Source organism: Brachyistius frenatus, unplaced genomic scaffold, assembly GCF_029030835.1.
Source record: "Brachyistius frenatus isolate BFR_SWC_R1_liver_20210118 unplaced genomic scaffold, ASM2903083v1 Contig_13, whole genome shotgun sequence".
Lineage (NCBI taxonomy): Eukaryota > Metazoa > Chordata > Actinopteri > Embiotocidae > Brachyistius > Brachyistius frenatus.
This window is the reverse complement of record NW_027210612.1, coordinates 6,424,586-6,452,041: the sequence shown is the minus strand read 5'-3', so window position 1 is coordinate 6,452,041 and position 27,456 is coordinate 6,424,586. Positions and strand designations below refer to the sequence as shown.

The following is a 27,456-nucleotide window of genomic DNA, read 5'->3' as shown; positions in this document are numbered from 1 at the left end:
ACTGAGATTATTTTAAACATGAGTGAGAGCAGAGATGTTTTGAGTATCAATAAGGCTGCAGAGGACAATTAGAGGCTGAGGTTTATTTTATTAGACCATCTGCTGCTTTTATTTTCCTGTTAAAGAATGTATCATGCAGCAAAGATTTTTGTATTCACTTAAAAGTTGGCTACTGAAGTTATAATATGTTTTAACCAAACATGACTGTAAAGACTGCAGCACGTAAAGCAACAATATGGGGGGTTTCGGTTTGATCATTCAGTGTGCTGAAGACAAACAGCCTCCTCTTCTATTTGTGGCACATGGTGTGTACAATGTTTGCGTGTTCACGGCGCGTTTCTCCATGCATGCATCCGTGCTGTACAGTGCCGTGCCATGCTAAGAAGGCCTGAGAACTGCGGTAGAAAACACAGGTGCTGGGGCTCTATTTAAGCTGCTCAGCCCTCTGTCCACTCGGTGTGCACAAGGCGAGAGATCACAGCCTGCACCCAGCGCCCCCTCCCCAACACGCACACACACACACACACACACACACACACACACACACACACACACACACACACACACACACATGCTCCATATGTGCTGTGCGTGCAAGGCTGTACGCGTGCGTGTATGCGCGCGAGAGAGGGGGGTGGTCATGTTCGCTTGAGTAAGCGAGATTTGGGTTGCTTTCATGTTATGCTTGTTTTAAAAAGATGAGGCTTGTGCAATCGCAGTCCACACTAATAAGCATTAGACTGGAGTATTTCTTGACACCCCCACCACACACACACACACACACACACACACACACACACACACACACACACACACACACACACACACACACACACACACACACACACACACACACACACACGCACACACCTCCCAGCCTGACTATGAAAGAGAGAGTATGAGCCCATCTGCCTATGTAGCCTAGCCTTCATAAAATGAAAGCTTTTTGGCCTGCACCTCTGATCCTCTATCATGACCTCCAAATTACAATTAATAAATGGACTTTTTCAAACTCTTACCTTGTCAGGGAGAGAGTGTGTGCATACTGATGAAACTCTGTGTGTGTGCGTGCGTGCGTGCGTGCGTGCGTGCGTGTGTGTGTGTGTGTGTGTGTGTGTGTGTGTGTGTGTGTGTGTGTGTGTGTGTGTGTGTGTGTGTGTGTGTGTGGAGGGAGGGTTGGGGGTAGATCAGTTGACTACAAGCAGCAGGTGTGTGGCGCCTGGCGTTGGTAAAATCGCACCTCCTGTGCGGACACATAATCGACATTACGCATAAAACCATAATACCACACATATCGTTATGTTTTCCTGCTTGTAACTAGGCCTAATTATAAAACTGACTTCTTAACCTCACACTATGTGTAACATATCATTACATCTGAATTTGTTGAGATTTTATGGGCTAATTCTGCTCTAGTGTAATCCATTTAATATTACTGGAATTGTGCAAAAATTAAAGTGCTGCAGTTCCTCTAAAACGTGTTGCAGGATAGTTGAGATTTAAGGTGGTAAGGTGAAGATATAATGGGTAATTAATGCAGACTCCTTTCTTTTGGCCTTTACAGGGTTGGCTAATTGCTGCTAATATTTCCCACAATAACCAAGGAAAGGAGAAGAGTATATATCCGTTTAAAATACTGAGCGGCGGGTCATGATCATACGACTATAAATTACCACTCAGTCAAGAGGAATGCTGCATCCCTGCGTCTTACCTATTGAAGAAAGGAGACAGTGAGAGCAGAAAGTTTAGTCCAAAAGTCCCCGCTCATTCCTGCACTGACAGCCGCGCTGGTGAGGCTATAGGGAAACTGGTGCTCTTTGGGTGCTGCATGAATACACACCAATAGAAAAGTTGTGTTCAGTTAACCGGTGAAATCCGAGAAAAAAACAGGGCAGGGCAAGTATTTCTCACCGCCAAACTCCGGCCTAATAATCCCCCTCCTTCCCATTGTTCCCTATAGTTGAACTGACAGTGCATGCTTTAACTTCGGCACACAATATGTTGTGATTTGGCATGAAGAGAATGGAAAACTTTGACCTGTAAGCGGATCACCACGACGCAAACAACCGTCAAACCCAACACAAATAAATCATTTATGTTTTTTCGGATTTTTTTTTTTTCTCTCGTGCTTTTCCTCCTTTAAAGACACTTTAAATCACTTTAAATCTGGAATGTCAACATGTAATCGTCTTTATGTTGTTGACGTTCAGCAGCATGTTCATACAAATCTTGTTTGACACTTTTTTTTCCTTTTTTTTTTTTTGCACAGATAAATGCAAAACAACTTCGGGGAGCGAAAAGAGGAAAAACATGCAAGTCTCCATTGTTGCCGCACTTGTCTCACATTCTCGTTTACTCTCATGTAAGTATCACACACAGAGATTACTCCTCGCTAAGTTCCTTTGTCTTGTGATCCATATTTGAGTTGACAGATCACGAACAAGAGCTCCCCCACTGTTAATGACCCCAGCCAGCAGCAGATAGACTCACACTTCCAGCACTTTTTACTACTGCTCCTCTGGCCTACATATGTTTACAGCGAGAACAATCATGTACCTGTTTACATGCGTCTCATTTGCATTGTTAAACATGCTCTAATGGGGGAAAAAAAATCACTGGGAAATGTAATTAATATTGACTTGTGCTTTGTCTCTGGCATCACATCCGTTAGATCCACTTCCTATAATATTTCTCTTCCGCATAATTTGCTGGTGCATTCATGGCAATCCATTATAAATATTCCGTTTGTGGTATTAAGAACAAGCGGTATACGGACCCATGACGGGGTGTAAAGGTGACTCCAAAGTTGGAATCTTTAGCAGACTTTTTTTTACACACTATTTCAAACAAACACATCGCTTTTACTATTTTGCTTCTCAAATAAGTAAAGTTTATGAGCATATTTAAACGGTGCTTTCCAGAGCCGTGGGTTTAATGAACGTAATGTTGCTTAAATGAAGCCCATTCATCGCTTGTTTTATATTCATGAGTCCCAATCTGTGGCTCCATCTCTCAGATATAGCCTTAATCCTCGTGTCCTCTTTTGCCGATAAAAATGCTCTTCAGTTTACGATTAATTTAATCTCAATCATAGCCGGGACTTGTCGCAGCCAATAAAACTTGTGGAGTGCGTAAATGGAGAGGGGGGGGGGGGGCCTGCATGATAAGGGTCTGGTGGTCCGTCGGTGCCATGGCCCCTCGGTGCTCTTGATAGGGCCTATCTGTCTCTAGCAGGCCGATTTAAGACCTGGAATGGGTTTAAAATATGATGAAGATTTACTTCATCTGCTGATCGACTGCCAATGAGTGCGGCGGGAGATGGTTTGTTTCAGCCAAGCAAGGAGCTGAGCTTTGCGTTTGTCTGCATTATGGCTTCGGTTATTTCAGGATCACAGGCCTATTGAGTCGTATGGCTGAAGCTTTTGACACACTTGTTTTTGTGTTTTGATCCGTCTGGGGGGAGACGTGCATGGAGATAGCATGGGCACATTTCATCCAGCGGAGAGAATGAAACTAATCCACAGTCAGATCTGGTATACACAACAAAGTTTACTATTTATGACTTTTGTCAAACTAAATCTCATTCAGCAGATAGTTTCATTTCACTACAAAAAAAAAAAAAAAAATTGGCTATTTAAAAAACAATTTTTATGAGATATGTTTGTTTTTAACGCAACCGTGACCACCACCCATTTTGTTAATAACTTAAAAGTTATTACATTAACAAATTAATCCAGTCTAGATAGACATGCTTTTGTATGAGAATTGGTTTTCTGGTCTCTGGCCTAAATGTTAAACACCTACTTTCAGCCTCTTCTGCGTGCGCATTTACGTACACAAATCGCCCACGGTAAATTTATATTTCAGCTTTTAGATTTTGCACAAAAATGCAAAACATCCTGGAGATTATCCAAACATCCTGCTCACCTCTTGACACCACAGAAGGCCCAAAGAACCTGTGCTACACTTGTTGGACACAGTAAAGTTTCAGTTCTCTTTCTAAAATGAGGGAGAAATCTGCCAATGATTCAAAAACCAGATTTACACTGTTGATGTCCGCTTAGGTTTTCATGCCAGTTTCCAATTTGTAAAAGTCCTGCGGTCTCACTGAGCCCAACAGCAGCCTCTGTCCTACTTTCTGTTGCTAAAGACATGACTACAGCACTCACAGAGTCGACGCGTATCGCAGGGTTGCCTGCACTATATTTACATGGGGGGGGGGGGGGGGTGGGGGAGAGATCCTCAGCGCTGCTTCTAGGAAACAAATCTTTGAGAAAGTGTTTCCACCGCTGCAGTTCGTGCAACAGTGTCCTATAGCAAATCTACCCTAGTCTTGCAGCATAATTGGTTGGGGATTTGGATGGAAAGGGACTGCAGGATAGAAAGCCTTTTTTTGGAGGGGGAAATGGTTCGCGTCCGAGGAAGAAAAGCTCTTTTCAGGGGCCACAATGGGAGATTGGGACAGGGGAGGAGTCCCATCGTGATTAGCCCATTTAATGGCGCGTTTACTTAATTTCTGTATTCACTAGCAACGGTAAACAAAAGAGGAAATAGCACTCACATTTTTAAGTGCTGCATGACGTTGACGTTTGCCAGAATTTGTACAGCGGCAGTCATATCGGGCGATTTTACCTACATACATGTTTGAATCAGAGGTGTAATAATATAATACGCAAGGGGTAAAGTAGGCTACGTCTCCTTCTGGGAAATATAATCTATAACTTTTACAAGTAAAATTACAGCATTAGGTTGCCTTTTAGCACTTTAAAGGACCAAACTATTTACAACAATTTGACAAATAATCATCATAACAAGATTAAACACTGTTCTGGAAATAAAAACAGACCACATTTTTGTGAGTTTAGCCTCCTGACTGCGTAACCTGCTCCGGGGACGCGTAAACCACGATGAGCATTAATGCTTCCACAATCCAATGATGACCCAATATGAACATGTGTTTAGCCATTTATCACTGTCCTTTATCCGTAATCGGATGGAAAGACAGAGATCATGCAAAGAGGTATAGCAAATTGAATACTCCGCTAGATTTAAAAATGTATGGAACAGAACAATCACGAAAGAAAATTAAAAAAAAAAAAAACACACACACATTGGATAGGCTAATGTAAATATGCGCTTTGGGCGACCCTGAGGCGGCAGAGAGGAGAGGATGGGGCACCTTGTAGACTTAAATAAATGTAATAACAAGATATCCCCCTTTCACATCTATTTTAAATGTGACTGGTTACATTTTGACTTTAGCAACCCCACAAAAAAAGTAACCAAAAGCAACAAAAACGCCTACAGCACTTGAGTTGTAAGTTTTGACAAATATTTTATGTAGGAACACCAAGTCAAGAAAAGTGAGGAAGGGATAGAAAAGAGGATGACACGGGGGAGAGCAATAATTATGTACAAGCATATTTCTACACGTATATTACAGACCGGGAGAATGATCGCATTATTTGAGATATACATAATTCAATATAAAATTTTGAAAATAAAAATAAAAATCTGATACAGTCATAAACGGTTCCGTTCGACATTTTTTTGACCATGTACCCCACACAGGCAGTGACAGAAGTGTATTAAAAAAGGTGCTTACGACTTAAAATGATTGTCTGATGAACACAAAGTAAAAACAGGATTGCATCTTGTCTGCATGGCGGCTGCTTCACCGTCATCGTCATCATCATCATCATCATCATCATCACTTGGACTAAAACCGGAGATGGGAAAAAGTGCGACGGAGACACCAAGACGATCTGTTTTTATTCCCTCTGATCGATGTTCCTGATGGAAAATCTTGCATTCAGGTTATTTTCCCTGATTACAAAATGAAAAATAAAATAAAAAACGTCATGCAAGTAGTCTAGTAGTAGTAGTGGTGGTGGTGGTGTGGGGGTATGAAGAGGAGGGGGGAGGCGTGGGTCCTTTGAAAGCGCTTTTTAATAAAAAAAAAAAAAAAAAAAAAAAAAAAAAAAAAAAGGAAAAAAAAAACGACGTGCTTTTATCTCTTTTTATTTTAATATTTATATCAATCGGTCCTTTTTTCATCCGCGATATTTCATAAGTCTTTTTTCTTCCTCTCAGGTCCATTTTCCCTGTAAATATTTCTCTTTTTGTTTGTTTTTGTGGTTTTTTTCCTCCGTATCATACATCGCACTCCGAGTCACTCGACGTGACGGACAGGATGGACGTCCCAGTATCAACTCTCTCTGTCATACTGGAAACGCTGGTAGTGGGACTGGCCGCGGTCGAAGGCGACTCTGCCGAGCTGTGAGGGGTGAGGCCGGCCTCTGAGAGGGACCTCATACCGCTCGGTCCTATTGCTTGGTGCTGGAGCCTGGAGAAGAAAAGAGGCGAGGAGGGGAGGAAAAAGAAAAGAAGAATTTTTTTTTTAGAGAAATGGCAATTAGACCTGAGAATGTCCCCCTTCCCCTCCTCCTCCTGCAAAATAGGGGTTCAAACTCGCCTTTCTTTCCCCCTGCCGGCCCCAGCCATGCATGCATGCTTTTATCAAATAGCCAGCTTTCAGGGGACAAAACACAGCACTATTTAGACTTCCAAATGTTGGAAGAAATGTAATGGGCTTTCTTTTTGTTGTTGTTGATTTTGTTTTTTGTTACAAAAGTAGACTTCATCAACGCGCAAGTTAGTAATCTGGGATCTAAATTTCCTTTCATGGAAAAGCGTTAAATCCAGCTCGGTGTGTTTAAAATAAGCAGTTTGATGCCGTTTTAAATTTGTAGTTTTTTTTAAATGTCTTTATTGTGGTTTTAGTCGCTCGTTCATTTGTTCAACGTTTACTATTTTTCCCTAATTCTGCATAGTTTGATTTATCTACACCCCGGTGACCCTGCACGCTCAGAACCAAATTATTATTGTTTTTTTTTTTGTTTTGTTTTTTTAAATTAAAATATTGGCCTTTGAACAAATGCAAAATGTCGTGAGGCTTTGACACAGATGTAATTCAGTCTGATAGAAGTGGAAGTGTATGAATGAGTGACGTCGAGATCGAGGCTACTCCAATCATCCTAAATGTTTATCTCCAATCCACTACTGCATCACGGGGGGATAATGTCAGTCTGGAAATATATCTATTCATTTAGCAAAAAGATTAGAATAGTGTTCATATGGCTTAGTTCTCTCCGCGGTATTTTCTAATCAATTATAGCATTTCAATGGAATGATACCACACTTAATGTTATGAATACAGGCTGTGTCTCCAAATGCTTTTTTAATACGCATGCTCATTTTAGTCGAGTAATATCAATAATATCTGTAATATCCTTTGAGATCATCTTTCTTTTCAACAGTGCTGAGTAACATGTGATGTTAAAACAATAACTGCAATATAGTACATGACAAATGTGGCTGCACGCTGTGTAGCTTAAATAAATCATGACATAGCTTTGGTGAGAAACATAATAATATTCAAAATGATTTGCAAAACATGACAATGCCAAACGAATGTAAAGGTACAGATACAACGATTTAACCTTTGACATAATATATTAAAGCTTGTCCAGTGTTGTTTATTTTATAGCCACAATGCATAAGGTTGTTTATCTTCTTATCATCAAAATTGTTTTTATACTATAAATAAGTGAAGTCTAACCGTTGAAGATTATACATTTAAACACTCTTTATCATGTATTACAATACTTTCAGTTTTACGGAAAAGATAAACACGTGTTTCTCTTTGAAAACAACACTGCGCATTAATCGTTTCCTCGGTCTAACAGCAAATGTAGTTTATGATTGTATTATATAATTATATTATTTAGAGGTATGTGACTATCAAACTTGAGTTTTAGCATTATTCGTGTTTTTTGTTTTGTTTTGGGTATTTTTGTCTGATAATTCCATATTTTATTGAAAATACCTCCGAATTAATAATCTATACCAAAAATATGTTTGAAGCTTTTCTGAATAAAAAATAAAAGTGTGGTAAATTTAGGAGAGTTCTGGAAATTTACACAACAGCACAAATGGTGTTTTAGATGTTATCCGGTTGCACTTCAGAACAAAAATGTCGCCGCAGCCTGCTCCCTCCACCTGACCGACAGACTTGTCTTTTTCCTCGACAGCCTCTATCCCGAATCATAACTCCACGTTTCCACAAATCTCCTCTTTTATTTTTCAATGTTTGTATTTGAGTGAAACTTGACTATATTCTAGTGTTTTGACAGTTCATACAAAAATCACCAACCTGTTTTTGGCCGCCGCAGCTCTGTCTCGTTGCCTCCGGTTTTTAAACCAGTTTCCGACCTGTGTAGGAGTGAGTCCAGTGGCTTGAGCCAGTTCCCTTTTCTTGCTGGGATTTGGATATGGGTCCTGAAGGTACCACTCCCTCAGCAGGCTCCGTGTCCGCTCTTTGAAACAGTGCGTCTTCTGCTCGCCGTCCCAGATGGTCCGAGGCAGCGGAAACTTCTTCCGCACCCGGTACTTATCGACGGGTCCGAGGGGACGACCGCGGAGCTTCTCTGCCTCCTGGTAGTGAGCTTCCAGCCACATGGCCTGCAGTTTGCCGTGCGAGTCCTTGGTGAACTTGTGGTTCTCCAGGATGTGGTAGAGGTCTCTGAAATTCCCCGTGTGGAACGCCACCACGGCCCGGGCGCGCAGGATGGACTCGTGCTTGTTGATCGCCTCGCACGCTCCCGGAGCCACAGGCAGAGACCAGAGAAAGCGGCCCAGCCGTTCGATGTCCCCGGTCTCCTCCAGCGTCTCGCAGACGCTTGCCACCTGCTCCGGGGAGAAGTTGAGGGTCGGTAGCTGAAACATGGACAAGTCTTCTGGAGACCTGGTGGTGGGAGCGCTGTTCGCCAGGAGCAGAGGGCGATCAGCGAAGTTTGGCAGGAAGAAATGGGAGGGATAAAGCTCTAAAGGGGATCTGAAAACCATGGAAATGACCTGAGAGAGAAAGGAAATTATCGAGAAAAAGGGAAAAACCGAAAAATACGGCAAGTAAAAAAGATTGAATGATTCAATGGCTATCGCCTAATGACACCAGCCTCATAATATCTCCCCCCTAAATCCGCCGTTGAGTGTAGCATTGAAACATTTTGTTTCCCTTTTCTATTGGTCTTCTTGGTGTCGTTGTAGCGTTGTCATGGCAGCCCTGCCAATCACTGTCAAGCGTGCCAATCATTAGCCAGTACGTAGCGCGAGGCTTTCACCACTTGTGCAGCACGCACGGGGGGTTATCAGAGTCTCCGATCTCCACAGCAACCCTCCCACCGCACCGCGCGCATCAGGCACAAGCCAATGCTCGCCTATCTGCTGAATGGAATGAGCAATTAGAGGGTGGAATATTATTGCGATCTTAACGAGGCTCGTTAAAGCTAAAGAAGATATGTAGACTGGAGATGCTTAGCAGAGACGGGAAGGGAGGGAGGGAGGCAGAGGGAGCTTTAAATGGGTGACAAATGGACAACCAATGACTGCAACTCCGGAGTACACGTTTTGTAGAAGCGATCAATTTGCACATTATTTTCTCATAGTTTTTCCTGTAGTAGCTACTTTTTTTTTTAATTTTTTTTTTTTAATCTTTTTAACAATTCATTGATTTTTGTGCGAGGGAAAGGAAGCGTTTTAGTTTCCTTTTCATATCTGTTATCGCTTTCCATTTTCAGAGTGTGACACAGTCTTAGAATGTTTTGGCATTTGTCCTGGATCCGTTGATAATTTAAAAAAAAAAAAAACCTGCATGCTGGCCGTTTTATGACATGCTCTGAGCATGATTTTTGCTCCGGCTCGCTGGTGTGTGTGGTCACTCACTTTATGTTGGAGCTGGTCCGGGTGCTGCAGTGTGATGCCGCTCCCCCTCCTGCTGTCCCCGGTCCTGCCTCTGGGACTCTGGGTGCAGCCCTGGCCCTCTGCCCGCTGCCTTCTTTCCAACCAACAAAATTTATTGTTCCAAATGAATATCGATGCGCAGCGTTGTGTTAATTAAACAAAGATCATGGCATTGCAGTTCGAAAACTAATTTGCCGGTGGCATCGCCCTTTTAACAGTTTATCACGATTTTGTATAGTTTGGCCCCCTAATTAAAACAATTACTATTGGAAATACAATCAGGTGGCTACATGAAAGCTTCTTGGGGACATAAAAGCAGTTTTCATGTATTTGATCTAGTGGTGAGGACCTGATCAATGTCCACATCCAGTCATAGGATTCGGCTTATAGCGGTAGCCACGGCGGTGTGATTTTCATGTTTATGGCTAAAACGGCTTCATATTTAGACAGGGCTTACAGGGTGTTAAAATGGTGTGAGTTCACTCTAACATGAACAGTGGTCACATTGTGAAAGAGCCGTGTACAAGGCGTAGCATCTAGACTCCGCTTAATCCGCCCTCAATAAAGCTGACATAATGATCCTAAGCCGCCTTTCTACAAAATCATTCAGGAATTCAAAACTTTTGCTTCCCTCTCTCCGATTTGCACATTCTCCAGGGCTGGCCAGATAGACCACCGACTTCAATCTTGGAGGGACAGTGAGTAGACCAGCTTGATTTGCATACATAGTCAATGCTACCTGTTTATATTCACCATTGAACCTTAACTGACACACTTTAACAACTGTGGGTGCCAGCGTGCAATTGCGCACTTTTACGCACAAGCGTTTTGGGCATCGGGGTGCTTGAATTCTTGCGTGCACGTGCGTGCACGCGTGTGTTGCAAGTGTCTGTGTCTGGAGGTGTGTGTGTGATGCAGAGGAGGGGTTGTGATGATCCTGTAGCAGGATCAGACGTTTGGTTTGTGCGTTACTGTTGGGGTTGCGCGCGCGCGCGCGCGCGTGTGTGTGTGAGGGGGGTAGGGTGGTATATGGGATCAAACCTGTCCACTACGAACTTCAGGGGGACTAATTTCAAGTGGCACTTGAATTGGTCCCATTGGAAAGCTCCGTGGACTGGAAGTAAAGGCTAGTATTTTCATGCTGGTGTTAAAACTAACCTCCTAGCCTATTTCCCCCTATTTCTCTCCCGGTGTCTGTCTCTCACACACATCCATGCACGACCCCAACATTAAGTTGAGAGTGCAGGCTTAGCAGCTCTACTCCGAATATGCAAAGCCTCCTACCTGACTGGGTTCCCGCTGCACCAATTTAGGTGATCACCATTCAAGCCGAGGCTGCAGGTATTATCCAGCATTATGTTTTGGAGGAGCCTTGTTTGGGAGTAGCCCTCGCAGGCAATTCGGAAATCACTCCTAGAAGAGACTAGAGGTGAAATGTAAAACCTGAATGGGGATTGAGAGAGGAAAGCCACTGCTAATTCACATTCTTTTACATGGCTTTTGTTTACGTTAAGCATGTAATTAACACCCACCCCCCCCAGCCCCCCACCCCCAAACAAGTTTATTCACCTGCAGTAATTGTGTGTTTATCCGAGAGCTTGCTGAATGTTCCTAGCAGCGGGGGACGAGAGCTCTGAATGCACATCGAGCATTTAGCGTCTTCTTCGTTTACTTACAGCCTAAACCTCCAGACATGACAACACAAACAGCGTTTTGCCTTCTAAAACTCTGGGTATTTTTTGGTCAAGCAGACGCTGACGCCCGTCTTCTGCTCTGCAGCCACATCTCTCCTCTTGTGGTTCCTTATTCCTGTTGATTGATTGTGAAATGCACTGAACAACTTTAAGAAAAGTTTTGAATACATGAAGTTATTAGTTGTGTGGTTGAAGAATAGGTTACTTCTGTTCTTTGACTCCGTTACAGTAGTTTTTGAGGCACGCATAGTTAAACATTAGTTACCATGCTGATTAATTTCCAGTAAGTTATTTTCATTATCAGTCTGTTCCAATAAGGGGAGCAAATAAACAAAGCTGATGTTACGTCATGTACGGGAGTGAGAGAGAGAGAGAAGGGGACCGGATGAGAGAAAGAAAGAAAAAGGTGATGACTGTAAAAGGTAAGAGGGATAGAGAAAGAAGGCACGAAAGAAAGGGTCTTGTTTTATTTTTTGCTCCCTCGTTGACCCCGGTTTGGCAGAGGCTGGCCAGAAAAGGCAACAAACCCCTCCCTGGCAAACCCAGGAGAGCCTCATGTGCCTGCTGCTCCATCCTGGACTCATCTCAACAATACACAGGACGTGACTCTGGAGTAATCACGGGTACGTACCAAAAATCAATTCTTTTTGGGATTTTCTTTTTTTTAAATTCTTTTAAACAGAATTGCCCAATTTGTTCTTGAACGCTTGAGAACCTTTAATTATAATTGTCCTGTCAAGAGATTGGTACAATTTCATCTTAATTAAGTGGAAACTCATTGCTCGTGTTGCATATCAGGATTTACCTTTTTCTTGTTTTTTTTTGTTTTTTTCCAATTGCTGTCTTCGTTCCCTGCAGAGCTGTGAGGAGGGTCCAGTCCTCGGACTGTCACCATTTAAGCTTGGAACTGGAGGTGGCACCGGTTCACTGCTGTTTCACTGGTCAGTGTATCCAAGATCGTGATGGAAATTCAACTGCGACTCCTGTAAGTTCTGGCACCTTATCCACTTTGTCAAATATGTTCGGTAAAACTAGACTTGTTTTTTGTTTGTTTTTGTTTTTTTCGGACACTGATTCAGGCTTATTTATTTATAGCATTAAATAGAAAAGCCTGTCAGGCATTTTAGTTTGAGCCAAGACACATCTTTTAATCACACGAGTCCGCTTTTTATTTGGTGTATTTGTTATTTTTATTCACCGAGCACCAGGGAGATGTGTGCCTTTGCAGAGCAGATGTGTGGTGCTGTCGGGACGGGGCGCACAATCCCTCCGTCCCATGCTGGCCATTCCAGGCTGCGGAGACGCTACACTGCGCCTACACTGTAAAAAGTGTCAATCTAAAAATACGTTTTTTTTTATTTTAGCATTGAGTTATGAAATACGGTGAATGCGTTTTGAAAATGTATGAATGTATTCTAGAAAATGTTTTGCAGAGAAACTCTAAAAACATGTTGAGATCGTTTTGTCTGTTTTCATTCCTATTTTTCATATTGGATCAGTGTAATTTTCTTAACTGTAATGGAGAATGGACATATTCTGATTTGCTGTAGGGGTCTAACATTTCTTTCTACAAAATATTCTGCAATGCATAAAATTTGTGGAATCAAATTTGACAGAATTTCACCGATACAAATTGCATGATAAAATTAAGACTGAAATGTTTAGATATTTTTTGCAGTGCATTTTTCCTATTCTCACAGATAAAGCCATACCCAGCTGCTGGAATATTTGTATTTGATATTTCCTTTACACGCACTTTACAGACTAAATTTACGCATGTCATTTTGCATTTGATTTATTTGATTGGATGACCTCCACTGCCAAAACAATTGAGACTGATGCAGCACCTTGAAACAGTAAACAGTTGCTATATTAGTAGGACTTGTAGGTGCAATAGGTCAACCGTCTTTATACGTTTGTAGAAACTTATACCAAACACAACAGTGCCCTAATTTGAAATTAAATAAATAACAAATAGCAACGATTGAATAAATGCATTTTTTTTGTTCAAGTGTTTTCACAATGATCTGTAAATGTGGCGCCAACTTTAAATAGCAAAGCGTGTACAAAAGTTTTAACATATCTCTCCCTCTCTCCCCCTCTCTCTCCCTCTTTCTCGCTCCCTCCCTCCTTTCTTTTATTGTTTTTATTGTGTGGTCTCATTAGGGGGACTTCCTGGCAGGGCTGGGAGCTTGTATCGGAGCTGTCCAATCAGTGTATTTACACGGGTTGTTAGCGACAGTTAATGAGGGCTCCTCCCCGGGCCGGTAGAGAAAGGCGCCTCAACATTAAGATTTACCTTGTGTCAACTCGTTACTTCTAATGAACCTCCATGCAAAAGCCTCCTCGTACTCAATGGAGCCGTGCGCCCGGATCTTGTGTGTGAGACCCTGGAAGAGTGGAGCTGCAAGCCGGCTTCCCTCTCCCCCATCCCCTTTTCTTCCGCTCACTCAGGGAGAGTTGCTTTTTCTCTGCAGGACCCGGGTCTATGATGCATGCATGCTCCTGTATGTCCCCGCGCGCGAATGTGTGTGAAATCAATTGTCTTTAAATTGCCACTATAGCGCACGATTATATACCGCTGTAAATCAACATATTGTTGAACTTGATAAACATTTTTTTTTAAACATTAATGTCTAATCATCACTAAAAAAAAAAATGTGGTCAGGGAGGACAAAGAAGCAGGAGGGTGTTTGTGTTTGCGTGCCTGTATCACAAACCTGATACGTCTTCTATTGTTTGGTGAATGAGGCTTGACATGTCAGCTTATTGCCTCTGCAGAAGTAAGTTCATTTATAATCACCCTCCATCCCCCACGAGAGCACCGAGCACAGATCGGGCTCTGGTCCCTCTGTCCAACCCTCGTCTGGCCCCCAGTGTGGCTTGTTGAGCCGCATCAGCAACACATCACTGCCCCTCAATTCAGGTACAAACTGGAGGAGTTTGGCAGATCCCTGAAGTGGACTCCCCTCTTATTCCTCTAAACCACAGAGACACCACTTAAAAATCAATTAGGCTCGTAGAGTCTCTCTTTCACTGACAGTTATCATTTCACAAACTTTACCAAATTTTAGGGGAATCAACTTAGATTCATTATTTGATTTTAACTTGCAGTGGCACCTTATTTATAGGCTACTCTTTTCTTTTTTTTTTGCTTTCATGAGGTAATTTACATATTTTAGTAATCTGTTATTTGACAGAAATTAGAGCCTACCAGGTTTTGGATCTTTTGAAGTTGCGATTTGGTGAATAAAACGTCCCCTCTTTATTCATTTATTTGATGCTCTCTAGATTTTATTCTCGTGTTAAGCAATGCGTTTAAACTGTTACACAATACGTTTGCACACGATAATGGGATTTAGTATTTCTGAAACAAATCTACATCCAGCAGCCACCAGGTGACAAAGTGGCCGCAACTGTATACTCACGGTCGTTGCCTCTTTGTCACCTGCTGGGGATCGTGACAGAAAACAGTTTTGTTTCCATATCTTTTAACAAAAATAAATAAATAAAAACGATTTCTCTAAATCATTTGATCAAGTTTACAATCTCGATAAGTCATTAAGGCATTTTTTTTTCTCATGACGTCTTTTTCAACATGAGTTTAACGGCTCAGCCGCCTGGTCCTCCGTGCTACGGAGATGCAGCAATATGACACGAGGCAGCAGCGCTGGAGGAGCCCACGTGCTCACTCTTCCAGGTAGATGGGCTGATTTGGAGACAAATAAATGTAATGGGCGCATATCAGAGGCATTGCCCCAAGCTTTACATATGATGCTCACCTTCCATTCCCCAAAGACTTTTTTTTTAAACATTTTTTTATTTTTATTTTTATTTTTAAGAGCAAAACATTTTGAAGAGTAAAACAAAACCTTCACTTTTTTTTTTTTTTTTTTTTTTTTTTTAAAGCTGAAGCTCCAGTGTATTTCAACATAACTTTAAAGAATAATTCTGTTTCAGTCTTTTCAGCTGCATGTGTGGACCTCAAAGAGCACTCTGGGATGGGGGTGGGGGTGGGGAGGGTGGGGGGGCTAACAAGATGGCCAGAGTTACATCAGCACAAATGTTGACAGAATTTCTGTTTTGGATTTGGCTGTCTGGGCTGATTAAGCGCCCAGGCTCTCAGATGCAGATAGGAGCTGTGGAGATGGCCCTTTAGCCCGGTGTCACAGGAGCTGACAAGCTGTAATTACTGTGGCTGACATATCGCTCTCCAAGCTTATACTAATGTGAGCGATGTGGATACCACAGACAGCATACATACATTGGAGACTACACAACTCTTTGGCCACGCCAGCCCTGTTTAACCCCTGATCAGATGCTGCTGGGGCGGCCACATGCGCCGCAGCTGACCTTTCCCATTTTAACATTTCAGCAGTGAAATAGCCTCTTATTTATGAGCTAGTGATATGTAGAGGAGATCATAAGGCTGGGTGTGAATGAAAGAAACAGCATGCTGCAATGAGACATAAAAGTACATCAGTAGAAAGTAGCTGAGCACATTTACTTCATGTATTTGAGTGTTAGTTTATGCTAATTTACTACTCCAATAGATTTATTTGACAGATAAATATTTGAAACCCAAACGTATGATCATCTTCAAGATATTATGCAGGTAAAACTAATCAGATGCATATAGTTTTAATACAACTTCACCTCCTTGCATGTAATCTATTAGTTCATATTTCAATAACAAAATACAGAGGGAAGTAAACTCACTGCATCAGTAGTGGAAAGTGAAAAGTACATTTACTCAAATACTGTACAAATTTGAAGTACTTGTATTTGCTTGAGTTCCTCTATATTATGCTTAATCACTTCTACACTTATGAAGGAAATATTTTACTGTTCACTCCTTTATATTTATTTGACAGTTAGCTGCTGCTTCACCTTGACCAACGACATTACAATTATAATGTCTCATTGACAACATTTCATAAATATTACGTATCACAAAATACACTGAAAAGGACTATTCTGCAATGTGATTACTTAATGTTTGAACATTTTGCTGATAATTCTTCTTTGACTCAATTACAATTGTAAATACAACTCTTTCAGGCTACTACATGAGCATACATCTCTTCTAACAGGATGGATATATTCATCATGAATAAAGATAGATAAATACACCATTATATGAGGTGAGGTGCTTGATTTTAACCATGAGATGAACTCATGTGACCCAGCACACGAGTTGGCGCAAACCGGAAACGTGTTAATAGTCAGAGAAGCTGCTCGATCGTTTCATTCCTCTCACAACATACACAACTTCAGTTTCTCAGCGGGTAAATGCTTTCATTAAAGCTTCATTTTGTAATCGACTAATGTGAGTGATCTATAGATCCATATCGAGTTAGTACCCCTGCACCCCCCCTCTCCCCCCCCCACACACAAACGCTGTTTCTATTTGTGCGTTTGTGTGAAGGTTACAGTCACCGTGTCACCTGCGATCCTGTCAGTGTCTAACATTTTGATTGTTGCGATGTTTGCAGGCAACCAACAAGTCATCTCTCTCTCTCTCTCTCTCTCTCTCTCTCTCTCTCTCTCTCTCTCCCCTCCTTGACTGCAGCTTTTGACATTACTCCGCTCGATTGCCCGTTTACCCCCAAGTCAAGTTTGAGGCAGGCATGAAGTGTAAAAGAGGTGGGCCATGTCATGTCCGCTCAGTGCGCATGGGGCTGTTGGCCTGCACGGCTGTGATCATTGTTCGGGAGAACAATTCCTGCACAGAGCAGACAGGAAGACAGCGGATCAGAAAAATGTGGAAGAATAGTTGCAAAAGGAGGCTGGTGGGACATTGTGCTCATATTTTTTCTCTGCAGCAGTCTGGGTTCATTATGAGCGCCTGGTTTGTTTCCGTGCAGGCCACACTCGGACTGAACCTGAACCTGAACCTGAACATTTAGGTTAAGACTGCAGTCTCTCGTTGAAACTCTCTACAGTACGTTTACTTTGCTTGGTGTCGAGAAAGCCCCATCTCACCCTTCCATCTGAACACCGCTTCAGTGATGTCAGTATTACTGAGATGACTTAAGATCCACCTTAATTGGCTACAAAAACTTCACTTCTCTTTGGTGTCTGTGATTGCAATTTCCGTGAACAGCTAAAAAAAAATTTAAAAAAAAAATCCCAAGAAAATCAGTCTTAAACTTGACGGTTAATTTAAGACGTAACCTACTAAACGACGTTTTAGTGCATTTTTGGGCTGAGACAACCCAAATCAATAGGCTAGATTTAATTAGGCTGTACGTTATATAGCCTTTAGCTATGTAGCATAATTAGCAGAGTTTTATATTGACTTTTTGTACTGTTATCTCCTTATTTTCAAACGTGCTAGACACCGAGATGTCAGTCTAAAAAAAAAAACAAAAAAAAAAAACATTTGTTTTCGGGCTATTTATCATCCAGTCACTCCTTTATGAAGTTTAACACAATGTCACCTCTGGACAAAGTGCTCCTCGTGCCATTGTAGTCCTCTATGTGGCCCACCGTCTGATCAAATGAAACACCTCTCTGTTTTAATGATTGATTAAGTCGTCGGCTAATTGTTCTCGCAAATTAAAGTGGTTGCTAGGCAACATATTAGTGCCGGTGCACTGACCTTCTGCTTATGCAGACTCAGGTGTGAGTTTATTGCGGCTCCGACTCAGCAGCCAATCAGAGGTGAGGACCGGAACTAACCGTCCTATAACTGGAGATGACAGTTTACGGGATAATAATGAAGGGATGCAGCGGGGCCGAGGAGAGCTGGTTACTCACGAGCAGCACCCCTTCCAATCTAATTTGTGTAACATCTCCGTTTGGCTCGACAGATCGATAGCTGACGTCTGGGAGAGATGAGGTGAGAGAGGGGTGACGGGGAAAGGAAAGGAAAGGAAAGGAAAGGAAAGGAAAGGAAAGGAAAGGAAAGGAAAGGAAAGGAAAGGAAAGGAAAGGAAAGGAAAGGAAAGGAAAGGAAAGGAAAGGAAAGGAAAGGAAAGGAAAGGAAAGGAAAGGAAAGGAAAGGAAAGGAAAGGAAAGGAAAGGAAAGGAAAAATAGATTGGGATTAATTATGTTAGGAAAAATATATTACTAAATTATTATTATTAGGCCGATTATTATTCATTTATTTATTTATTCATTTTAAAATCCATAAAAATTCAGCCACATTTTGAATATTTTACAGTCTTTAAAATATCTTCAGCTTTGAATAATCAAACACTTCACATATCAATATGTGCAGATATTATTAAAATTGTAAAAATGTATTCAGCCTATGTCCCTAAATGGCAAAAGTGCCCCCGTTAGGCTGGATATTCCCCTTCCCTCCACTTTATTCATTAAAATAAAACTATGACGTAAAAAAAAAAAAAAAAAAAAAAAAAAAAAATGCAAGATTGCTTTCAATTATTATTATGACTGATATTATTTAAATTTCAGTCAGTCTGTCTTTGTGGTACGAGACTATATGAGTCAATCCAGCTGCCTAAAATATGATTATTCCGTGATTGAATGTGGTGGGCTGTTTTGCTTGCACACAGTGCTGATTGGCTTGCACAGTATCAGTAGTTTGTATCAGGTTAGTACGCTCACCACGCACACCCACTCCCTGCTATTGAGACCACAATGTTTTCACATGCACGGGGCTCATATACACACTGCTGAAATCATTGGAGCCTGCATGTAACCAGCAATCTCTTCTGAGCAGTTTACACACGTAAAAAAAAAATATAAAAAAATAGTGATATGCAGCGACAGTCACCGCAGGTATTACACACAAACTGAATAAAGACACCTCTCGCGCTGCAGACTTGACCTATATCCGTCTTGTCTGTGACACATTAAGATATTTCAGCTTTATTATTGCTGTTCATTCATTATTCAGCTTTAGATGATTAGCTGTGGATGGCAGATGTCAGAGCGTGATGGAGATGTTTATGTTTGACTGATTTAAGGATCCATTATCCCGCCCGCTTATCAAACATTCATGTGTGGCAGCTGTAGTTGTGGCTCTGCCCTCCGTCGTGTCTCCTGTGGCCGCTTCGTTTCTCTTCTTATGAGGCGACCACGACCTTTCCACTCAGTTAACCTATTATCTTTTAACATTTAAGAGACAGCAGCGTCTTCTGAGGAAAAAAATAATAATATCTAAATGCATTATATACATATTAAAGAAAATATGGGTTATATACGTAAAAAAAAAAAAAAAAAAAAAAAAAAAAAACTCCCACAGAAAAGCCAGCACTTTATGGCACCGCGAGCAGAAAATACTATAGATTATTGTGAATTTAAAAGTGAGAGTATAGCATCAGGAGAGGGCCCATTAAAACAGAAATAACGCAGCTATACTGTCCAATATTACTTATGAAGTGCAACGTATGATAATGACAGAAATATGACAGAAAAAGTAACTAGGAACATGCTGATTAATGTCACTATAAACAACTTCTATGACTGAGGTTGCTGCTGAGCACTACAGACCTACCAAATTAGACGAATATTACATTGACCTTTGCTTGAAGGTATCGATTCAGTTGACACAATTACTCCTTTCAGCTAATTACACATTTGTAAAGATCATAGCAAAACAGCAGGGCAATAGACAGCAATTAATTCTAATGTGACACATCATTATTATTTCTAATGATTTAATATGACTTTTAGTTGTTATTCAAAAGAAAACACAAACAAGTGTTATCCTTTATTTATTCAGGAAAGTTCAAATAGTGGCTTTATTACTTGATGAGTGATGAGGGAGTTTTGTTTGGGAGATATTTAAATCAGTCTGTTTTCCTTGTGATGTAACCGTAATAATTGCTTGAAGTATTTGTGCTGTCTCACCATAAAATATTAATCAACACAACACTTTAAAACTTTTCCCGATTTTGTTTGTTGCTTTTATTTAATTTGTGAATTTGATCTATTCCTATTTGCTGTGAACTCCATGAGTCCCTCCATCCAAACAGATACAAAAAGAAATGTAACTTTTCCACTTTAATAGTTGACAGCATGGCTGTTTTTTGGGGTTTTTTACAAGCTAAAAAAAAAAAAAAAAATCCCTGGAGCCCCTGCTCTTCACAATAATATTTTCTCTCCCGGTTGACTGTGGCTGCACAGACCATCCAGCGTCCATGTCTTTTTGTAATTGCCCTGTGAACACGGTGGTTTTCATTCTTTTGACCCCTCCGTGAACAGCACGCCGCCGCCCTCGCTGCTCCCCTCCACCCCTTCCAAACAGACCCACACAATGCTGCGTGTGCGTGTGCGCTCTGCGGTATGTGGGCTAAATGTCGTGCAGAGGTAATGGGAAGTAGTCGGAAGGTAAGGTCGCGGGTTCACGGCGGGGTTAAAGAGACCCGTCCGTGGCTCCTGTTTGCTTTTTTTTTTTTTTTTTTTTTTTTCTCCACAACTCCGCTTCCTTCCTACAGGAGGATGTGTCCAGCGTGCCACCGTCCTCACCCCGCAGCAACCCCGTCACTGCACAGACCGTGTTTGTTTTTCTGCGTTTATTAAATCTTCCCCCGGCAGGAAAACGACCAACATCACCACGTCACGGGTGCTGGTGAGTTTCGCACTTTGCATCCCTCTTCGGCTCCCTGAGAAATCTTTTGTGTTTGGGCTTGTGAAGTCTCGTTTCTATTTATATCCCCACATCTTGGCTTGCTGTTCAAGGCTGTTGCAGTTTATCCTATTTTCAAGGTGGTTTTTTTCTCTTTTTTTCCCCCAAGATGTTTTCAACAGGCGACACAACTGACACATTTACAATTTTTTTTTTTATAGCAAAGCAAAAAACAAAATAAATACAAGCGTTTCTAAAACCCTCTATCAGGAAACAGATTATAATGATATACCCTTTAGCCTTTAGGACGGGAAGTTGTTTCACATCTTTTCACTTTATTTAAAAAAAAAAGTATTCATCATTTTAATATCAGAAAGAAGTCAGTGAATTACTGATGATGAACAAAATACCACTTATGCCCATTTGCATTAAGTTTTTGATGAATCCACACTATAAACCATATTTAAGCAGCATGAGAGTGATCTAAGTTTTTGAAAGGAAATAGACATAAATGTTCTTTTTATTAGTACAGAGATTATTATTATCTCATTAGGGATAACTGCCTGCAGGGTCAGGTGGGTTATCCACCATTTTAATTGCCACAGCATCATTGTTCAGGCCTTCAGCCATTTTATAGTTTTTTTTCTCTAATGTAAGGAGAAAGTGTGCTTAATGGAAATTGCATCTCTGCACATGCACATTTTTCTTTTAAGAAACCAAGTGAATTACTTACGATTAAAGCCCGGGAGTGCATTCATTTTCTATTATATCAGCCATTCTATTAAATGTACTCTGTTTTATGCAGGAGGCAAATGTTATTTAAACTTACAGCTTGTTTTTGCATAAAGTTAATCAAGGGGAGTTTAAATTTAGATACAAATTTGTTTTGTCCACAGATGAGAAGAAAAAATATTTAATATTCTATTTGAAAGACTTGATACTTTTGCAGTTAAGTTTTCTATCGCACATTTGTTTATAAAAGAACAATAAAACTTTTTTTTTTTTTTAAAAATCAATTTGGTGTCGCTTTTACTTTTAAAAGTAATAATTTATTTTAAAAAAATAGAATTATGTGTGTAGTTGAGAACTGGCACAGAGGATACACATATACAGTGTGAAAATGTTAACAATGACTGTATTTCATATTGTATATGTACAGTCGGTTTCCTCTGTTTTTAAAACAGCAAATGAGTTGAAAAGTTTTTTTTGTGGGTTTTAATACTGTCCTGTTTTTGTTTAAATTATGCAGTTGATGATCACATTATGACAACTGCTACATAATTAGCATATAATCTAATGCATTTATACATTGTACAGATAACATACAACAAACATGCAAAAAAAAAAAAGAAGCATTTTCTGTTATGTATTAAATGTAAGACACATATTTAAGACGACTCTTCACAACCCAAAGCATGTGTTCTGCAACCCTTTTGTTGATATGATTGTAATTTGCAACATCAAATATGTCGTGAAACAATCATGAATGTGTACTCTGGTTTTCTACATGGATGATGACCCCTGGCATCAAATATGTAGAAACACTGGTAGCGTCTCAGAGGACGACAGAGTATGAATGAAACGGCCCAGAACAGACTACCACCCGGCCAGTCCTTTTACATGGGGAAGCAAAGATGGAAGCGAGGATAGGAAGATGGACAACAGAGGGTAAAGAGAGCAGAAGGATGATGAGAAAAGAATAAGAAATAGAAATAGAGAAAGAGAAAGAGAAAAGGAGAAAGAACGAAGAAGTCATATATCCTCAAAGCAGGTGATTGAGATTCATCCGACAGAAACAGGACAAAAACAGAAAGAGTAGCAGAGGTACAGTGGGGCTTTGCATTGGCATGGAGAAGGCCTGTGTTGTCGTTACCTTCTCTCTGTTTCTGTGTTTCCCTGCGTCTCTCATCCTCTCTCGTTTGCTTTGTGTTCATATAGAGACATCTATACCGGTGACGGGAGAGGGAGAGAGAGGGAGAGATTTTGGTCGTCTGCCTATCTCCTCCTCACCATGGCGCCCCTGAGACCAAGCAAGCAAGGAGAGTACACATACACACACACTTTTAGCTGCCACGGAGGAGAAAAGCTTGGCTCTGTGTTACACTGAAAATCCCACTTTCCCTCAATCAGACAGACAGGTAGACAGCTGGGTGTTACGCTAAATCCCTTCCCCCATGTGTCCCTCCTAACAAGGGCTCCGCGCTCTTACTGTCACTTCTCTCTGTCTGCTGCTCTCTTTATCTCATGCCTCATGCTTGAAAGCTGCAGGGGAAGAGCGTCAGCTTTGGAGAATATGTAACTCTGATACGATTGTAAAATGTAGAGTAGTTTATAAATAGTTAAGGAGGTTTTGGGCTTTAAAACTGCAGAACCAGGCCATTTAACGCGCTGAAAATAAAACAGTGTTTCTGACAGAAGTGTTATCTGTCCCTCTCTTGTCCCTCTCCACCCTGACCCCAAGTTCGCTCCTTCTAAGCACCACTTCACCCCCAAGCCCACATTTTGTGTGTGTGCTGAAAGCTTTTTGATTTTGTGTGTGTGTGTGTGTGTGTGTGTGTGTGTGTGTGTGTGTGTGTGTGTGTGTGTGCGCGCGCGTGTGTGTGCGTGCGTGTGCATGTGTGTGCGCACGATAGAGAGAGATGAGAGAGGATGATGGTCAGGTTTGGCCTACTGACTCATCCACAGAGAGAACTGTGTTGATACAGGAATGAAGCCATCACACACTTACACACACACACACACACACACACACACACACACACACACACACACACACACACACACACACACACACACACACACACACACACACACACACACACACACACACACACACACACACACACACACACACACACACACACACATAGACAGCCTCTTCCCATCAGTCTTTTGTTGTGCTTGCCAGTGGTGATGATCTCACCACATAGCAGGACTAAGCCTCAATAGTCAGCCAGTCTGTCAGTTTGGCAGGCAGACAGGCAGACAGTCAATATGCACATCAGCCATCCAGCCAGGCAGCCAGTCAGTTATAGCAGCTAATTATCAAAGCAGTAAGTTCCTCAGACACTTAGGCAGGTAGTTAGATCTCAAAGGAGATTATATTATCCCAGTCAGTCAGTAGCTCCTTATAGACAGTTACCACCTCAGCTCCACAAAGTCTTACTTCTTCTCTAAGGACACAACTTGAATCAGACACTAGAAAGAAGTGGAAGAGGAAGTGTGTCAAACAGAAATATTGTTTTCCTCAGAGGTCATCTCAGCTCTGTCTTTGAAACTCTTGTGAGAAATCCTACTGTAAAGGCTCGGGTAGAAATTCTAACAGCTTGGTCGAGTCAGTGAAAAAAATCTTCAGTAATCAAAAAACAGAGCTTTCAAGTCCAGACAAGATTTTGAAAAACATATCCTGTATTTCCAGCAGTTTGAGTTGTAATAATCTTTTTTTCAGGTCTCCCCAAATATGTCCTGTGAGGCTTTGGCCGATAGGTTCCCAACAAGGACGAAAAAAACCGAACATGTGTAGTTTAAAAATCTCTTAAAGACCAAAGCACATATTTCAGTAGCACCATCTTGATTTCTCAGTTCATACAGCGGAAGTGTGCAAACTGTTCCTACATGCAGAAACAGCATTTACTTACACAGCGCTTTAACACTTTCAGTTAGAAGATTTAAGCCGACTGATCTTTAAAACCCAAATAAAAAGCGGTCTTGTTTTCTACTGAATCTTAAGAACCATTATTTAACGCGTGCTTATCCTGAACTCACCCCTATTTGTTTGCGTTTCATCATTTAATGAGATTTATTTGTTTCTATACTCATAATAAGTTATTTAAATGTATTGTTCTGCATTTCTTATTTGACGTCTGTCTGAATTATGTAAGCCACTTTGACTTGCCTCTGCGAACCATATAAATAAACATTGTTTGTATTGTAGGCAATTCAGTTCTTTGTTATATTTCTTTAGTGACTAAAACATAAAAGATAACTCTGTTTTTTATAATCACATTTCCAGTGAGAAGTGCGAGTGGGTTGGAAGAGTTTATGTCATTTTAAAGTGAAATTTAGTTTCTGAAACTTATAAAAGTTACTTCCTTTTTAAAAAAAACCAAACAAACTGTCAATTCAGTGTGTTTCAGTCATTTGGAGAGATTAAAGGAAACAAACAGTCTCCATTGTTTGCATCTGTAAAAAACATCCTGTGAACACACCATCCTGAAAAAGAGAATAATGTGGTCTAATCGATTGTTTACCAGATAATAGCCCTGTCGTTACTTATCTAACAGTACCTGCCTGATTGAGTTTCACTTCCCTCAGGCTTTCCCACACCTCTAGTTTGAGAAAAAGAGACGGGAACAGAGAGAGAGAGAGAGAGAGAGAGAGAGAGAAAAGCAGATTTATTAATTAATTAATTTTTAAATGAGAGTCAGAGTTGATATGCAAGTGGTGTGCCTGATGAGCATGAACAAAACAGAGCTGGAGTTGGAATATTCTAAGAACAACTGTATCCGTTGTTGTGCTAATCCTAAATGAAATATGTATTCAGTAAAAGGATTAGGGCGTCCAGTGTCATAAAAGAAACCACTTACCAGCACCAAAGGTAATTTGTAACCTTAGCAACTGCTTGTGGAAATGAATGGGGGATTAGGATTGGCTGTAGCCAGCGTTGTCCTCGTGCAGTCAAAACAACCTGCACACACTCACGCACAGTGTTTGTTCACGGTAGATTCAAGCATACTGAGCACATATGCACACATAAAAGCAATGGAAAAGTTGTGCAGAGACACAAAATGAGGGTTTATACAGTATTTAAGTTGAAAAAGTAAAAGTAAGTTCAAGGAAAGTTACCAGATTTTAAGTGTTCTACAAGAGGAGAAGAAAAAGCAGAAATAAACCTTTTGCTTTTCAGTTAATTTGTTTTCACTTTATCATTAATGAAGAAAGTCGCCAAGCAACAGGTCAAAAGGTTTGTTAGTAGTCTTACAATAGTAAGGCTGAGGAATCATAAGCAGAGTGATACCAACAGTAATTCGTATGCCTTCCCCTCACTGACATTTTCAAGGCAACTGTGTGTGTGTGTGTGTGTGTGTGTGTGTGTGTCAAAGTTGTTTTTCTACTATTGTTCATGTGTATTTTTTAAGCCAGGACTTGTGTGACAGCTCTCAGGAAGGAGAGGCCTCAACTGTACCTGCAAGTTCTCACATTACACTTAATGATGTCAATTCTCGCTTGAACAGACAAGGTTGTGTGTTTGTGTGTGTGTGTGTGTGTGTGTGTGTGTATATGCATGAGCATGTGTGTGCACAAGGCAAACAGGCAGACAGAAAAATACTGTAAATACATTCATGGCTTGAAGGATACGCAGGTGCAAAGACACATACACAGATGTGGAGATAAGTTAAATGCAGAGAGACAAAGAGGAGGAAAGAAGGAGAGGGATTATGTTCTAAATAGCCACTTCTGTCTCGTTGCACCACCTTGTTGGAGACATCTCAAATAGCTAATTGCTTAATCATGTGGAAGTGACAATGGCCCAGCCTTGTTCTCATCTGTTCTCGCTCTCTCTTTGCCTTAATCCCTGTGTTGTTTTGTGTGGTGCCTCGCCGTACATGTGTGCATTTGTTTGTCCTCCTTCACTTTGTCTATATCTCGCTCCATGTGACTCATCATCTTCCTTCTCTCACCTCATACCTTCTTACTTTCTGTCACTCCCTCCGTAAGTCTAGGGAAGCTATTAAAACGGTGGCAAATGGCTTCTCGGGTGACATTTGCTGACATTCAAGGAAGTGCATTTATCAGTGTACTACAGTTCACCTTGGTGAATGAAATCCATTTGTGCTGCTGTGATGGCCTGGTGGCCTCTCTCTATCCCTCTCTCCCGCTCTAAGTCTCTCTCTCCCTCCATCCCTGTCCCTAAATGGATGCCCACTGTACAGGGAAATGGCAAGGTGGCGCACGGCTTCACAGCTGCTCTCAAATGTCATGCTGAAGAAAAAATCTTTAATGGGCTAAGTGTAGCCTTTCCAGCCCTAACTTGTCAGGTAATCAGAAATCTCTCTCACTCTCTCTCTCTCTGTCTCTCTCCTCACCCGTCTTTTCCTCGTTCCTCAGCTCCCCAGGGCCATGACACACCACTAATTACCTGTTATACCAATCGGAGAGTGGGACGGCATAAAAGAGGAAGACTGCTTTTAAGACGGGAGGATATCACATCCTCCTTCTCATTTCCTTCAGTCAGATGGGCTGCATATTTTTAGCTTGGTTATATGTGGGTTTTTTTATGGAGCCAAGGCAAAACTCTATGGCACTGGAGTCACCTGGAACATGACACCTCTTTTTATAAGTGGGTGATTTTCATGTAAGTGAGGGGATTTCTTTCACTATACCTGCAGGAACTGGTGTTAACCCTTTTGCCGATTGTT

General features: G+C 41.1%; 1 protein-coding gene and 2 long non-coding RNA genes across 3 annotated transcripts; 2 read left to right on the top strand and 1 right to left on the bottom strand.

The window, feature by feature from the left end:
* Positions 1-5,315: 5,315 nt before the first annotated feature.
* Positions 5,316-9,035, bottom strand: six3a (SIX homeobox 3a). Its single transcript, XM_069692988.1, has 2 exons — positions 8,216-9,035; positions 5,316-6,346 (listed from the first exon to the last, which is right to left on the bottom strand). Exons 1-2 carry the CDS (start codon positions 8,905-8,907, stop codon positions 6,154-6,156), a joined length of 885 nt encoding a protein of 294 aa, XP_069549089.1. The 5' UTR covers positions 8,908-9,035; the 3' UTR covers positions 5,316-6,153.
* A 2,608-nt stretch (positions 9,036-11,643) lies between these two features.
* On the top strand, positions 11,644-15,469 carry LOC138617522 (uncharacterized). The gene is made up of 3 exons (XR_011310670.1): positions 11,644-12,118; positions 12,354-12,480; positions 13,662-15,469. It is a non-coding gene; the product is annotated as an uncharacterized lncRNA (long non-coding RNA).
* Positions 15,470-19,691: 4,222 nt separating this feature from the next.
* LOC138617738 (uncharacterized) lies at positions 19,692-25,425 on the top strand. Its single transcript, XR_011310682.1, has 2 exons — positions 19,692-21,040; positions 22,976-25,425. It is a non-coding gene; the product is annotated as an uncharacterized lncRNA (long non-coding RNA).
* The last annotated feature ends 2,031 nt before the right edge of the window (positions 25,426-27,456 follow it).